At 40.5% G+C, this 16,520-nt stretch overlaps 2 protein-coding genes and 4 non-coding genes across 6 annotated transcripts; 1 reads left to right on the forward strand and 5 right to left on the reverse strand.

Annotated features, from left to right (window-relative positions):
- Positions 1-3,469: 3,469 nt before the first annotated feature.
- Positions 3,470-4,084, reverse strand: tmem275a (transmembrane protein 275a). The gene has a single exon (XM_070919674.1). It carries the CDS (start codon positions 4,082-4,084, stop codon positions 3,470-3,472), a length of 615 nt encoding a protein of 204 aa, XP_070775775.1.
- Positions 4,085-7,387: 3,303 nt separating this feature from the next.
- On the reverse strand, positions 7,388-13,106 carry kncn (kinocilin). Its single transcript, XM_070919694.1, has 5 exons — positions 12,959-13,106; positions 10,923-10,991; positions 10,707-10,778; positions 9,610-9,703; positions 7,388-7,507 (listed from the first exon to the last, which is right to left on the reverse strand). Exons 1-5 carry the CDS (start codon positions 13,104-13,106, stop codon positions 7,432-7,434), a joined length of 459 nt encoding a protein of 152 aa, XP_070775795.1. The 3' UTR covers positions 7,388-7,431.
- A 1,466-nt stretch (positions 13,107-14,572) lies between these two features.
- trnag-ucc (transfer RNA glycine (anticodon UCC)) lies at positions 14,573-14,644 on the reverse strand. The gene has a single exon. It is a non-coding gene; the product is annotated as a tRNA-Gly (tRNA).
- Positions 14,645-15,534: 890 nt separating this feature from the next.
- Positions 15,535-15,608, reverse strand: trnai-aau (transfer RNA isoleucine (anticodon AAU)). Its single transcript has one exon. It is a non-coding gene; the product is annotated as a tRNA-Ile (tRNA).
- Positions 15,609-15,816: 208 nt separating this feature from the next.
- trnaw-cca (transfer RNA tryptophan (anticodon CCA)) lies at positions 15,817-15,888 on the forward strand. Its single transcript has one exon. It is a non-coding gene; the product is annotated as a tRNA-Trp (tRNA).
- A 335-nt stretch (positions 15,889-16,223) lies between these two features.
- Positions 16,224-16,295, reverse strand: trnap-agg (transfer RNA proline (anticodon AGG)). The gene has a single exon. It is a non-coding gene; the product is annotated as a tRNA-Pro (tRNA).
- Positions 16,296-16,520: the final 225 nt, after the last annotated feature.

Raw genomic sequence — 16,520 nt, forward strand, 5'->3', positions numbered from 1 at the left:
TGAAAGGCGGAGAGGGAGGGGGTTTGAGTGGAATAGTGGTTCAGTAGTTTTCATGTTTTCCCAAAATATTAGCTGTTCCGGTGCAGGCTTAATCACAGAAAATCCCATTATATGCTGCCGATATATGACAGCCTCGGTGTCTTGGCTGAGTTCCCCGCCTGGCTCATTCAGTGACCAGCCTCAATCCACCATCTGCTGCCTCCAACTCTCACTGACAGTTTTTTACCTTGTTACTGTAAACTTATGTAAAGATGCATAGAGGCAGAATAGAGAAGTGGGTCAGACACAATCTTGTTGTTTTTATCTATATTATAAAACCAAAGTAAACAGGATTTTTACAACATCCCCTTATAAATGAATGCCTCCAAATCCCTGTGTCCTTTCACTTTATGTACTGCCAAGCAAGACTCAACAGATGTAACACTCTTACTTTGACTCTAAATTTAAACTTTTAGCAAAAATTCAACTGTGAAATTGACCATCAGTAGTTTTCTGAGCGTCTCTGATAGAAAGAGAGACCCTGATTCCATTTTGTCATCTGCGAGCCGCTTCAGAAAGTAGGGCACCTCAGATCTGGGCCTTCGTCATCTCATGAGCACAAGGGAGCTTTATCAGCATTGTGGATACTCTCATGTCTTTGATGTAATTTGTGCTATCAGCTGAGATTGCCAAACACAACCAACTCTAATGTTTTTTCACACAGTGACAAGAAATCTTATAGAAATTGGATGTAGACTCACTCACACGTTTGACAGGTTTATCTTGCAAACTTCTCGACACAATGCTTTGTGAGTTTCTAATGATTTTGCATAACAGCAATCAATATCCAGTTTACAATGTCACCAAATTCACTTAAACATAATCTACTACAGCATTAGTTCTCTGACAGCCTCAACAATAGCCAACAGAGGCTTGTTATGATCTACTGACATCTATTGGCTTGACGTAAAACGGCACATTTTATATAACTTCACTGAAAGTCATAGATGTGGCTCTACCGCCATCCAGTGGCAACAGCTTTAAACACACATAAACACTTGTGGAGGAGCCAGATGGAGCTCATATTGAGTTCTTTACTCAAGGCCATCTTGATGTGATGTGTTAAGGGATGGTGCAGCATTTCTTGTTCGCCTCTTCAGACCAGATTTTCAACCAGCCAGCATTTGATTTTCACAGAGGCGAAAAGTTTGCTGGTTCCAGGTTCTCACCTGTAAATCAAATATTGTTGTCCAACATTTTATAAACCAAATGATAAACCTATTATTAAGGAGACTGATCGGCAGATTAATCAATAATGAAAATAATCCCTCGATGCTTCAGGTGCACCGGAGGCTGGTTTGGCATGGAAAGATATACTGAAGCATAAAGTCACCAACTGTTTTCTGACACATCTTGGGAAACATTTATGCTTTATGTCTTGTTGTTTTCCTACAAAGTGCTGTGAAGGAATCTTTACGGACTCCCTCTTGGAGTAAATAATAATTGTAACCATCATCATGGCCCAAGAATCGACTGTCATCTTACAAGATCACACTGAACTTGTTTGGAATTTTATTATATATAAAATCCAGTTGGACATTTGTATTCATTTCACTTAATGATGACACAAAATGCAATGTAGCAAGAACATGGTGTCATGCCACGCATACATAATCAGCAACCTCGGGTGTTACTGAAAGAGCATTTTTTTATTCATATCTTTTGAAGGATTCACATTTGGTTACTTTTAAAATAAACAAATTTTCACAAAAATATTCTATCCTTTACAGAAATTTTGTGTAAGTGCTACACAAATTAAAATACACAGATAACACCAATACTTCACAACAGGGTGTTTGCATTTCCATGAGTCAGTTCTCTGAACATGCAAAAATAAGCTCAGCGCTCTCATTTGGCACAAGAGAGAGAGCTTCGGCAGAAAAACTGGTCCCTTTGAGGAGCTGTGTCACAAATGATGAAGGTTAATACTGTATAAGGGAATGCTCTGGTCACCGGACTGTGTACCTGTATGCAGGTATTCACTCTCCTGCTCCTCCATAGACATTTTTGAGATGGAACATCTAAGCCATTTGCATGCATTTGTTACGCCCACGAAAAACACAAAAACTTGGTGAGGCTTTCCTAACAATATGGAATAGAAATCCAGAGCCAAACAAAGGCTTTCTGAAGAAAAATGCTATTGTGCACTTTTATTATAGCCCTCATTAGTTTGATCCTGATATCTCAGTCTAAGGCAACTTTCCTTTCAAAGGAAATCAGGGTTTGAATGTCTCTTTTGACCAGTCAAGTTAATAACTGACAAGAAGACATCACAGTGATGGGGAACAGTTTTTTTATGCGATCTGAATATCTAAACTCTGTCAGACTTCTTGGCTTGCTCATATTGTGGATACTAGGTCAGATGGAGGTTAGCCGCTGCTGAACATGAAGCTAAAGTTTAAAAACGAGAATTCAATACTGTGAAACTCAAAATTTTAATTAGATAAATTCAAACCCATGATGACAAAATCATCATTATGACACGTAAGGCCCTATTCCACCTGGATCATGACCTAAACTGCATTACACTGTATATGAATTACTGACAATATCATGATGAATGTGACCTTAAAACTATGATTTGAGTTGTGACTACCTTGTGAAATCAGAAACTGTCAATTATGAATGTGGTGAGAAACTAATAATACTGACAGTATTAATGATGGTGTGATGGCAAATGGTAAACTACTGAATAATGTTTCCACGATCCAACATTGTACACAGTACATGTAAATATACTGTGACACTCTGGTCTGTATGCACCATTGTTCATTATAAATGTACTGGCTGTAGACAGGTAGTGTGCATTCATTTGTGAAAAGAACTGTAAATGCCAAGAATTGAATTGAAAGAATATTGCTTTGGGACCCCTGTGACCTATAATATTTTATGCCCCCAAAACAAGTTCAGCACTGAGAACGGCACACAAAATGCCAAATGTCACTACAAACGTACCTGTACAGTTCAACTCAGGTTTTCATAATTGACCTTTCACATCTAATCTTTAAGTTTTCAGAACAAATCAACAATCACATTCTTCAGGCGAGCCCTCTCAAATCACTGCTGACGGGTGAGGTTTCCAGAAAACCAGAGTTAACAGCGAAAGATAAATGTTTGTGGTTCGATTTCTACATGAAAACTCTTCATAATGCCCCACGTTAAAAACAAAGACCTGTAGGAAAACAGCACAAGAGAGGTAGGAATTTGAATTCCAAAACCTATGATCCACAAATACTTGGATGTTTCATTAACTTTGCATGCTAATTACCAGTTGGCTGCACAGCAAGAAAATCAAAAGCATACTGTTGACAACTTGTCACGACCAGAAATATGGCACTAAACTAGAGGACACAATCACACAGAGCGAGCCCTCAACCCAGAAGGATATTTACACTGCTAGCACTCCGGCCTTGGAAGAGTTTCTGTGCTGCTAGGTGACCACTTCTTCACGTGGCAGGTTGAGCCTCACCTCCCCTCCTGCTGCTGTGGAGGCTGAGTAGACTGCGGTGGCGGAAACAGAAGAAGGGCCGTTGGTCTCCATGGTGAAGAGCTTGCAGGGTCCTGGCAGGGCCGCGTCAGGAGCCTCCTTTTCCGGGCTGGACGCTTGGGATGATCCAGGGGAGGATGTAGGGCTGAGCTGCACAGCTGTAGTATCCTGCAGCGTGTGCTCGCTGGTTTCTATTTCAAACGCCGCCCCACCGGCCAGCCCGCCGTGTCCCATCAGCCCCGTGCCCCTGCTGCCCACCATAGACCTCCGTGAGCTGTGGGGAGGGGGGAGGCGGCTGCACACGCAACAGGCCCCGAAAAAGGAAAAGGCCACCAGCAGTAGGATAGGTCCGATGATGATCGAGAGTTTGGCAGAAGGCATCGGTGTGGTGAAGGCGAACGCTCCCACCAGGGTGATGTTGAGTCCGGCCAGCATGATGCAGAGGCCGCAGGCACAGCAGAGTGCCGGAGAGGGCAGGCCATGAGGACGAGACTTCCTCTTCGTCTTCTTCTGGCGCTCCTTTTTAGGGACAGGGGTGTTTCTATCAGTGATGACCATGTCTTCACCTCCAGGCTCTCTCTGTCTTCCACTGAGTTATCAAATCTCCCTCAGCCCAAACTCTTCCCCATGGCAACGTTTAAATAAATTCACAGCCAGGAAACATCTTTGTCTGTGAATGACAACACATGACAGCGTCAAGAGTTGTTTCTTCTTTTTCTTTTTTAGAAAAACACACAATGAAAGAAAATAAACTCTGCCTCTGATTAAGTGCTCTCATTACGCTGCTCTTGTTCTGTGCACGAGGATCACTGGACATCTATCTAACGATCATAGCTGGCATAGTGAAGTATCCTCCCTGTGAGGGTCTGTGTGATCCATCAATGAGCTCTGAACATTCATCACTCTGCCCTGCTACTCCTACAAATTACAACTATCAGGAGAGGTGGCTGATAACCTACAAGAAGAATACACTGGGCACAGCTGTACTGTAGGTACAGTTATGGTTGGCATCTGACTAGTCTGTATTGGCTTGTCCCACATGTGTGGAAGGTCTGCTGAGAATACTGTCCAATACTGTACATTTAAATCTTGAAAAATGAACTAAAATGATGTTTTTAAATATACATTTTGTGCTGTTATGTAAAACAACACAAGAAAAGCACACAACACGTAAATAAACAATAATAGTACAACAGCTGAGAGGTACTGGTGGGACCATTAATGGGGAATTCGACTATTCATACTGTTGCATAATAACATGATAACTAAGCCTCAGTTTAAATGAGATGCATGCACCCCGTGACTCTTGCGTCACCAAGTCCCAAGTGCTGCTTCATAATTTAACATGATTGATCAAAATCTGAAGTAAAATGTGTGCAATTGCAGTGCAGTTGCTTCATTCGTGCCAGCTGGGCCACTGGGGGAAAAGCATTTCAGCATTTAGTTGCAATCAAATCAGCCTTTTCATCCCAGCATGCCCCCCATTCAGGAGCAAGGATGTGGGGGGAAAGACCTTTCTTTTTTGTAAATGTGTATATCAGTAAATCTATGACCCTGAATATATTACAAACAGTGCTTTCAACTGTGAACTAGGATTTGCTAAAAACACATTTAAATGCTCAGTGCACTGATGTGTTGCCTCCCTGTAAAATTAAACCGTAAGAAATGATCTTACCCTTTATGTCGATGTACTGAAGGTCTCTCCATTGTTTCATCAGTAGATTTTCACCGACATTCCCGGTCTTAATTACCGGGTGGGATGACTGAGAGGTTGAGAGGACGCATGAACACCAAACGAGGGATTTTCATCCTGCTTTCGTAGCTTTACAGTCCTGAGGGCACAAGTCATGACAGCCATTCAATCAGTGGCCGCGGAAACACAAGGCGAGGCGATCCGACCTGCTGAGGAATATCAAATCCGAGGGGAGAGGGAAGATCACTCAGGTGAGATGGCATTTCCTCTGAGTTGACACACAGACACACCAACACCGCGCGCTGCTCCTGATGTGGACCGAGACGCACGTAGCACCTGACAGGTCATCCTGCAACGGAAATGGACGGAAACGGCTGATATATGAGAGGCATCTCTCCGGCAGTCGGTGTGGAGTCGTCATATGTCATTATTTCATGTTTGATCTGCCGCGAGGAGCATCTTACCTCCTCTGTGGACCTCTGGATGCGACTCTCCTGCCTCCTCCTCACCGATCCATCCTTTACCAGTGTTCAACCTGGTGTGTGTGTGTCTGTGTGTGTGTGTGTGTGTGTTGCACCTTGCCTGTAACTCACCAGCTCACCTTTATTTACTTGCTGCTGATTTTTCAAGACGGACACATTTTTTTTAAAATTAATATTATTATTTTTAATTTTCAGTCATACCCTTAAATAATACAATGTCACTTTCTAATTAGGCACTCTTTATAAAGGGTTAATAAAATGTAACTAATTAATAAATCATTGAAGTCATTACTTAGAACGACCTTAAGGTTGCCAGGTTGTGAAAACTTTCTGGCTGTTCATAGTCAAGTCATTAATAACTAATTAATAACCTTGTCATTTTCTAACACCGTTGCAGTTATAAATATTATTAAGTCATTAATAAATGGTAAGCCAGCAACAGAAATTAGTAAGTCGTCTGTAATTAAATGTTAATGAATCATTAAAAGAGGGTTCAGGGGGTCAGAGGTCACACAGTCCAGTGGAGGGGTCTTTCTGATGATTTAAAGAGCTAAAAACAAACAAAGCAAATGTCATGCTGGAGGAGAACAAACACCACCTGGCAACCCAGACGCTGTTCCTATTAAGGGCTAATAACTGTTTATAAAGCATCTGTTAATTATGTATTAACCATTAATAAGTTGTAACTAATGAAAATAGTTACAACTTAGAAATTGGCACCAATAATACCTTAGTTGGGCAGTGACAGACTTCTCATGGATGGATATCTCAAAATCTCTTTAAATCAAACAAAACATGTATATGTGGTTGGACACCTTTAGGGTTTTGTGATTTGGGTGAATTGACCCTTTAAATGTTCCCAGTTCTGGTTTCAAGGTGAGGTCCAGGGTGTTTAACTACCTTGAGACAAGTGCATATATTCACATGTTTTAATAAGCCAGTCACTTTAACCCGTTCTGGATGATGTGCGTTCATTATGTGTCCCTCCGCTGATTACCTTCATACAGACACAGAGGGATTGTGGAGCGGCTTTGTGATCTGAGGCCTGACAATCAAACTGCTGGTTGTCATCAAGGCGCTGCAGACTCCTCGGGCTCCTGTTGCCTTCATTATTCAGCCTCACAGCACGTCACAGTTTTTGTCAGAGCACAGCGTTCTTCCCCACGCCACTTCCCATGCAGCAGCCATTCTGCCTGTGCTGTCCTGAATATCAATGTATTATGTTTCTCTGCGGGGGTGCAGTTCACTGTACGCAGGCAATGGATGTAGCTATTTGTCTGTTTGTGTGTGTGTGTGTGTGTGTGCATCTGTACACATGCATGTATTCCAATTTGTTTTGCTCATGATAAATACAAGCAGGGGGACTTAAGCTGAATAGTGTACGAGTCCCTTCATCACATAACGACCATAATCATTTCTAAACTGCTGGCTGAGAACATTGTGTGATGATGAGCTGAGCTGCACACAAGTGGGACGACTGGGCTTAATTTGCTTCACTCTCTGTCAGGAAGTATGGAAGTACTTCACAATTTAATGGTTGGATCTGTTTATTAGACCACATAAGTACATTATCATGAGGTGATCTCAACAAACACAACAAGTCCACAGAAAAAAACAATGAACCAGACAGATTCAAATCAACGTCTTTTGTCCCACATTTGAAAGGAACATAATGACGAAAATTAACGGGGAAGCTGAATAACATTGGTCAGTCAGGTCATGTGCGGACATCATGGCAGGTCTTGATCAGGAGGTGATTGCTTAAGTTTCCGTCTGGATAAGACGTCTGGCATGTCTGCAGATGTCCTGCAACACACCACAGCATGACTCACATAAGCAAGAGGTGTTGTATTGTGTCTGTCTGTTTGTCTGATGAACTGATGAACTAAAACATCACTGAGAAACAAATGAAAGTTTCAAAAATAATTTGTGTGGAGGCATCTGTTTAGAATGTCTTCCTTCAATTTGTAAGTGTAACCGCGCTCAGCTACACTTCGCTGTAACTGGCCGTTTCTATCAACCCCTCGACTCTGAGTTGTGTAAATAATGATGAACAGGAGGCTGGTTTCTCTTTGTGGGCCGCCGTTTAATATCTGAACGGGAACAAAACATGTACCGGTCAGTTTCTTAGTTGGTTCGATTCAGGCAGCTCACACACAGCACACGTCTCTCCATGTCTCTCACAACTGGCAATGCCTCTAAGGTGCCAGTGGCATTTACCACCCCTGAGAGAGGGCGCCCTTGAGCCAACAAATCTACATGAAATAGCAAATGGAATCAGATCATACAGACTCTGTTACATAAGGACCTATATTACTTTATTCCCCAAAATCTAAAATGGAGTTTTAAAATGACTGTACTGCATAATTAGTGTATTGGTACTGTATGTGTATACTGCATTAAAATTAACCTCAGTAAATGAATCCACTATATAGTATATAGTGTATATGTTTGGTGTCACACAGGTCAACACAAGCTGTGCATGGCTGGTGAATGATCTAATCTGACATAATTAAAAATCTATTAGTATCTGGGTTACGATAGAAAAAACACCCAAAGTTACTGTCTGACTGTGAAAAGTGATATGTTCACTTTTGAAAGCCCCCCTTTCTAGAAGCACATGTACTTATGTAAGGTGTTTTGTTTGCTATTCTACTGACAATTTTGCTATGACAAAAGAATAAGAAGTTTACTATCGACCTGTCCTTATATCGTCAACAACAATTTTTGTCCATGAATCAGTGCAACGGCTTAATCTTGTAAAGTGCAGTAAACAAACTTTTTTGAAATCATTTTACTTTAACTATGGCATAAAAACTGGAAATACTGCAAAAAGAGCAACATAGAATAATTCACCACCAAATCATGTAGATCAATCCATATCAATTCATGCCTTGCAGTGACTGCCTCAAACCCACAATTAACTCTGTGAGAGGAAAGCTGACACACATCTGAACAGTGCAGGTCAAATCACTGTTGTAGGTAAAAGTGACTGCTCCACTTGTGTTAACACACAGCTTTGTAGACTGAAAAAATGTGTCACTAAAACTCTTTGAAGTTTCAGTTAATGAATCTCTGGACATTTACATGAAAACTTGAGGTGACTCCAACAACATTCCTGCAGTATTTGCTGACAGATGACACAGACTGGTAGAAAGCAGTGTGTCAAAATAGTACGATAATCAAGGGAAAATCAAGAGGTGTTGAAAACATATATTGTTTGTCAGTTACAGAAACTGTTAATATGAAAATTTATTTTAATCTGTCACAGCAATTATTAAAGTTTGGATATGTTGAGGACCTTGAAAGAAGAACTACTTGGTTGAGGTGAGGGAAAGATCACTGTCATGGTTTAAAGAAAACAATGGTGACTGTCAGGAAGTAAAAGAAAATGAACAGCTGTCCCCCGTCACACCACGTCTGCCTGAGCTCCTGACAGACGACAATTCACATGGCCGCTAGATTTTAAACTAAAAAAGAACAATGTTCATATGCTATATTTTGGATTGGCTTCATATGTTTTGGAGGAAATGCATGTTTTTATCAACATATCGACAAAACATTCACACTGAATATATCTGCAAAATGTTCACTATTTTTCTTACAATCTGCTTGTGGCAAAACCTGAATAAAGCAAAGGTTACGTTTAGGGAATTAAAAGCACTTTGAGATTAGGGAAACATTATGATCTGTACGGTTATGAAATTACTGTGGTTGTGACTTTAAAAATGGGATGTGAACCCAAGCCTCTGGTGTTGACGCCAGTTGTATTGTACACCCGTCCTGCTCATCCTTACCTTTCCTGCACTACATGAACGCCACACCACTTCTTGCACTGACGTGTAAATCACTAATCTATTTTAATTGAATATTAACATAATTCACAGGATATAATATTGGTCTCATACCCCTCATCTGGGTTGGTCTCAGCCATTGGTCCGCCCTCCACAAAGGTTTCCATTCGACTCTTAGAACGTTCCAGATTCAGTTGACTCTGAGTTCCTGCCAAGAGCACAGGAGAGCAGATGACCATACTGCAGCTTTCAGTTTGACATTACATGTTTCAGCAGTCTGTGGAAATCTGAGAGCTGTGTCATACTATGAAGTCTGGCCGGAGAGAGAAAACTAAATGTCAGGGACGAAGACACACACACACTTGGATTGTCCATTATGTAGTCACCTGTATTCACTTAGCTGTCTGCCTTCACCACTTCAAATAAGAAAATGAAACAATATTAAGAAATGTTTCACTCAACTTGAAAACATTTTTATGCACAAACCCACCTCTCTTTTAGAAATGATCATGGGGAGTTACTTTAAATGGATCTCTAAGATGAATGCAAACAAGATATACACTTATAAATGACTACTAGATTAAATATCATTGACAGTGTTTGAATTGAATATGCATATTATTTTATATTTTTATTTCAGTTCTTTTCATCGGAGCACAAGCATGTAGGTCTTTTCATACTTGTATGGGTGGCTGCTCAGAACTAAAACAGTGTCTTTTGATTTGTAGTTACAGTATTTTGCTGTATGATGCTAATATACGGTATATTTTGTCCTTTATTTTTTGATGAACTAACATTTATATGAAAACATTTCCTAGGTGTTACATGCTTCATGTCACTTCATAAAACTTTAGTCAGATATTCTCAGCACAGTTACTCTTTTCTCTCTTACATCTTTCCTTGATCTCGTAATGTTTTACATCTAGGTAAAAAAAAAAAAGCATGTCTTTTTCTTTTTCTTTTTTTTTTTTTAATATTCAACTGCACCCCATGAGATGTTAGAGACATGGCTGATGTCCTGCAATAACCGTGTTAACCAGTAGCCCTCCAGTGTGCAGACAGGTGTCAGATTTGTTATCAACAAATAAGGAACATGGACTTGATGGCTCACTTTCAAGTAGCAAACTGAACACAGTATCTCTGAGTGATATACGATACCTGTATATGCTTGAAACATTAAGTAAAAGAGGCTGCCTCACACACTCACTCACCTTCTCTTCTCTGCGTCTCTACGGGTTGATCAGGAGCGGGATTGGCAGGTGCAGGGTGCACTCTGAAGTTTCCTGGGAAGAAGCCAAAATAATGTCCCCGTTATTGTTCATTCATTAACGTAGTGGACACATTTTCATTTTTCACGGCATGGCATACATGATGAAAGTATTTAAATTGAATTTTCAAATCACAAATAATAACATCAAACAGCTCACCAAAGGATGGAAGAATATGGTTGATGTTCAGCCAGGCTTTTATGAAGGGGTAGATCGATATGAGAAGGCCTGGAAAGATAGCATAATTCATTTGATGAATTATATAAAAACACTGCTTTTATTATAGTGTCCTAATTACTTATAGTTGAATACATAAGAATAATAACAATATAAGAATATATTGGGTTTAAAAGGAATTATAAACAATCATATGTGTTCTTTGCCCTAAATTTGCACTATAGTGGACTGAAACAAAACCAGGAGCGGAGGAAAATATTGTGTACTGCCGGCTCTAAGTTCTCATTATAAAGTGATATCACATTTCACTGTGGTATAAAAGCATAAATCTAATCACTTGCATATTCCAATTTATTGCAATCTGCTAATTTAATTTGCTTAAGTGTTTGAAATACAGACACCATAGATTGCCCGCGAGTCACACCAGAAAGTAGAAAAGCTCTCTTCCCTTTCTCATAGAAGTTCCCATACTTGTAAACATCATGACGAACACTAAGATTGTTTGATGAAATAGCCTTCAGATTATTTTTAGTGTACCAGATACAGAGTGTGATGTTTCTTCCTGTTCAACTCCGAGTATAAAGTAATATCCGAACCGCAGGGCTTGTGTGCCTCTCAGTGGCACCCTGCTCCAATTCAACACAGTTATTGATTTCCCTTACAAGCCACAAGAGCTGGCATTAAACCCTGGCAGGTCCTGAGGGTGGCTGTGATGCATGTATGTGCTTAAAATGTCATGAAACTGCAGAAGGAGTGAAAAGAATCTGCCGAGAACACTCTGTTCATAATCATTAGTCAGCCTGTGTGTCGGAGGAGGCATCAAGGCACATAAGCCCCAAAACACATAATTAGATGCTACTTAGCTGCACAAGTGCTGCCAGAGTGAATGTCTGTGTCAAGCACTGTGCACAGTTTTGATTTGCCAAATTCTTGCACACATTAGAAAGGCGACTGAATTATTGACAACTGATCAAATCATCTGTGAGAATACATTCCACATTAACAATGCATGCTGATGTTGTCTTCCTCAGATCAAAAGCCTTGCCCTTCGCTCTTTCGCTCCAGGAAAGCAGTTAAGACCCTCCTTTATCTTGGCAGTGCAACTCATCAAGGCTGTCAGTTGGTTCCACTTACACTGTTGATCCAGTTACAAATGGTCACATGGTGTGTTTTTCAAGAGCAGTGGATGGAGAATGTCACAGGCCACAGATCTTTCATCTGACTTTTTGATATTTTTTTTTTTAAACAAATATTCCTCAGTTTGCTCGTCGGAGTTTGTCCTGCTCAAACCAAATAAGACTCTGAGATTTTTTTTAATCCTTGTGTTTTGTTGACATGAGCTTTACTTTCTGATTGTTTGGGGTCTCACAGATCCCACTGCTGCATGCGTGAAAATAATCATAATAACTGTAAAATAAAATCAACATTTTATTCTTCAAATATATATATTTTTTTTTTTTCTTCTGACTTTATTTAAACCCAATATGTAGAAAAGTACTTAAGTGGTAACCTTTCCTTTTGCCACAACCTAAGCTTACACATATTTTTAATGTTTTAATGTGTTTTATGAGCTATGCAAGAAAAATGATGTCTTCCCTTTGCTTTCCAATAATTCATTCACAAAGAAATGTAGAGTGGATTATTCCTACATAGTGACGTTAATCTTAATGCAACTTAATGTTTGGGCTCAGTTATTCCCCAAAGAGGTCTCCCTGTTTGACCTCTTATGAGCAAACTGCTGTAAAAAAAGAGAAGAGAAATTCAACTTGCCTGACTTGCAGTGTACTGTCAACACCAATCACAGATATAGAGCATATGAAAATCCATTGTATTTAACCATCTGAGGTCTCTGAGACTAAAAACAGAAGTAATGTCACATTTTCTGTAGCGGTCTCCCGAAACATGTCATAGGTCATATGTTTGAAAGTGATTGTTGTAAAATTAGGAAAAGTCATGAAGTATAAATACCCTTCCCATAACCGGGTCAGTAGTTCCTGAACAGTTTCACATACACTCACCGAGGCCCCCCGCTCCCAGGAAGATACCTCCTACAGCATCAGCGTCACACTCCCTGGACACCCCAATGATGATGCAGCCCGCCACAATGCTGAGCAGGGCTGAGCCCACCCGTAGCCCATGGTACTCCCCGACGCTGACAGGGTTCATTCAGCAGGTGGAGGCCCCCCACCTGCCCTTCTCACACACACCCGCACACACACAGTGAACAGTCCTGACACCTGTCCTCTGCTTCGACTTGGGCCCTCACTGCCACTGACAACTTTACTGTCATCTGCACGAGCCTCGCCCCTCCCTTTCTTTCACTCTCTCTGACACAGAAACACTTTCTCTGGCAGAGCCTCCATCTCTATTCTCCACTGCTCAAGACGTCTCATGCATCTTTAAAGATGGAGCTCTGGTTTCCATTGCCACCGAAAATTAGAAAGCTTGGGGCGCTGACTCTTGAGACAGCGATACGCGTGCTACAAATCTGATCACAGCCATCTTCCTACCAGCACTGGCATCTAGTATCACGTAACCCGTGAATGCCTGGAGTGTAATTTAGGAAAAATGTACTAAAACGACAAACAGCTGTGTGGCTGTGGACACGTGCAGTGCGTCAAGGACTTAAGAGACAGAAGTATGACTACAGGGACAGAGCAGCACAGAGACACAAGAAGAGAAGGGGGGAGGGCAGAGAGAGAAAAACATGGCAACAGTTAGAGGGACAGAGTTAGAGCATGTGCGACTTGTGTGATTTGTCTGTGAGCTTGAAGGGAATTTGTAATGAAAGGTTCAGAGAGTCCTCTATGGTGGGGGCCCGAGGCCATCCATAAAGGCCTGCAGTTGCCATAGGAATAGCATATCCATGGCAACAGAGGGAAAAAGAGGGTAAGCAGGATAAACACCGGTGAATAGGATAACAAATGAACTTGCTGGGTAGAGTAGAAACAGTAACACATTTCCAGTTCAGCAGGTAAACTCTTTCTATCTTTCTCTAGAGCCACATGTCTACAACTATTAATCAATACTGGTGATATGGTGTGTGTGTGTGTGTGTGTGTGTGTGTGTGTGTGTGTGTATGTGTATGTGTGTCATACAAAGACCATACCTATTGAGTTATTATAGTCTTTGTGGCTTGTGACCCTTCAAAATGAAGCACAGTCTCTAATGTTCACATAATGAAAACTAAATGGTTGGTTTCCCTCAGCCGCCACACCTTGAGCTCTCAGTGTGGGAGGCTGGGCACACTCATTACATGTGAAGCAACAACTGCGAGTGTTAGCTCACGACACAGATGTAACTCATCTCTCCAGCTTCTCTAAGGTCACCAGTGCTGTGCCCTGTCAAGGGTCTCTGGAAATGTTTTATTGCTCAAAGAAAATGACTTAGATAAACAATAACTTAAAAATAGCTTCAATACATTTAGCAAACATAATTTACATTATCAAGTATCACCTGCCTCTGCACGCTTAATTATTTTCACAATTGCAAATGCAATAACAACCATCTAACTGTGCAAAAATATTAGCCTAAAATTGGCCACTGCATTTTACTACAAACATATCAGTTACATCCCTATATATGTTTAACATTACAAGATATTATTAGGAGCTACAGAGAAGAAAAAAGGATGCGTTGGCCGGGAATCGAACCCGGGTCAACTGCTTGGAAGGCAGCTATGCTAACCACTATACCACCAACGCCATACATATCTTAAGACTCCGAAATGTGACATCTCAGTCTGGTCATTCGGGTAATATTCACACGCGTCTCCCGATCTAATTTTAATTTGATTTAATGCTTAAACCTTCTTAAATTTCAGACAAGAGTTTGGTTAACAGAAAGTCATCAGAAGAATGGGGAGAAATCTAAAAAATAAATAAATATGTTGTACGCGGCTGTACAGAAAATGTAACAAACATATCAGGTGCTCCTGCAGCTGTCAGTCGCGTTAGTTTAGCAGCTGTCAAACCACCGACCCTTGAAATATAACTGTGTCTGTAACTTTACGGTAATCGCAGGAAACTGTTTAAATGGATCTGTTTTCTTGCAGTCAGTGATAAGACAGTAATAAGATAAGAAAGTAAGAACAACAGATGGTGTAATACCTATTTTGACATGCAGTTTTAATAGCGAGTCAAGTAGAAGAAAAAACAAAGTTTCTCTCTTCAAATAATTTCGCCCACTAATTACTCTAATTAGTACTGTAATCATATTTTGATACTTTTTACTTATTTTTCAATGCAGGACCTTTACTTGTAACAGAGTATTTCTACACTGTGGTATGACTACTTTTACTTTATTGAAAGATCTGAGTACTTCTTTCACCACTGGTTGTGAATAATTTTAATTAATTTTAATTATTCAGTGTTTATTATAGTGTTATATAAGAATACCAAAATATGAATAGCAATGAAATATCTTTGGATTTAGTTATTTTGTAATGCAGATGTAGTCCACCCTGTCGCGTTGTAATGTGTGCCTTTACCATGGCTGAAGAAGACTGAGATGCTACGCACCGTCACTTATCTGGTACGGGGGAAATAATGTAACGTAACCATATCGAAGAGAAAAGCAATTAGCAAACAAAATATGGCCCGTACGGGGATCGAACCCGCGACCTTGGCGTTATTAGCACCACGCTCTAACCAACTGAGCTAACCGGCCTGAAAGCACTCCCTACATTGACAAATCTCAATATTAGAGTTTGTCAGAATGGCATTGTACCGTATGGGCAATGGGCTCCTGCTAAGCATTTGCGGATACCCCCCATTTATATATATATCCATGATATGAATAAATATGTTGGTCTATCTATATACAATGGAATAGACAGATTATGTTTATGAACCATCTGGTATTTGAGAGTATTTCAGACCTCGTGGCGCAACGGTAGCGCGTCTGACTCCAGATCAGAAGGTTGCGTGTTCAAATCACGTCGGGGTCAAACTTTTTATCCATTTATGTGTACACTAAGATTGAGATAAATCAATTCAATTCATCTTTAACACTGGCTGTGAACCATTATACATAAGCAACCAAAGCAGACACACATAGGATGCTGTCCAAACTTACGGGTCATCTTGGACAATGTCTCACATCCTCTTCATGATGTACTTGGTCAGGCACAAGAGCACCTTCAGTGAAAGACTCATTCCACCTAAATGCATAACAGAGCGCCACAGGAAATCATTCCCAAAACTAACACACAAACATTATATCACAAGTAAGTGACATGGTTACAGGAAACTTATACTCACCTAAAATGTATCAAAAATCACAGGGCTCGTCCGGGATTTGAACCCGGGACCTCTCGCACCCTAAGCGAGAATCATACCCCTAGACCAACGAGCCAAGTTGCACGATACATTTTCGTGAGACTCCAAAAAATTTGCTAGAAAGCTAGTTTATTGTCCAGGATAATATATTGTAAACGTATTCGAGAAGAGAAAAGCAACTCGCAGACCATGACCTATTTCAAAGTACCCACCGATACATAACTCAAACCATTGTCAAGATTACACCAAGATTTTTTTTCCACAAAGGCCCTACTATGTGTATTTTCCTATAAAGGATTTC

Source organism: Enoplosus armatus, chromosome 14 (genome assembly GCF_043641665.1).
Source record: "Enoplosus armatus isolate fEnoArm2 chromosome 14, fEnoArm2.hap1, whole genome shotgun sequence".
In the NCBI taxonomy this organism is placed as follows: domain Eukaryota; kingdom Metazoa; phylum Chordata; class Actinopteri; order Centrarchiformes; family Enoplosidae; genus Enoplosus; species Enoplosus armatus.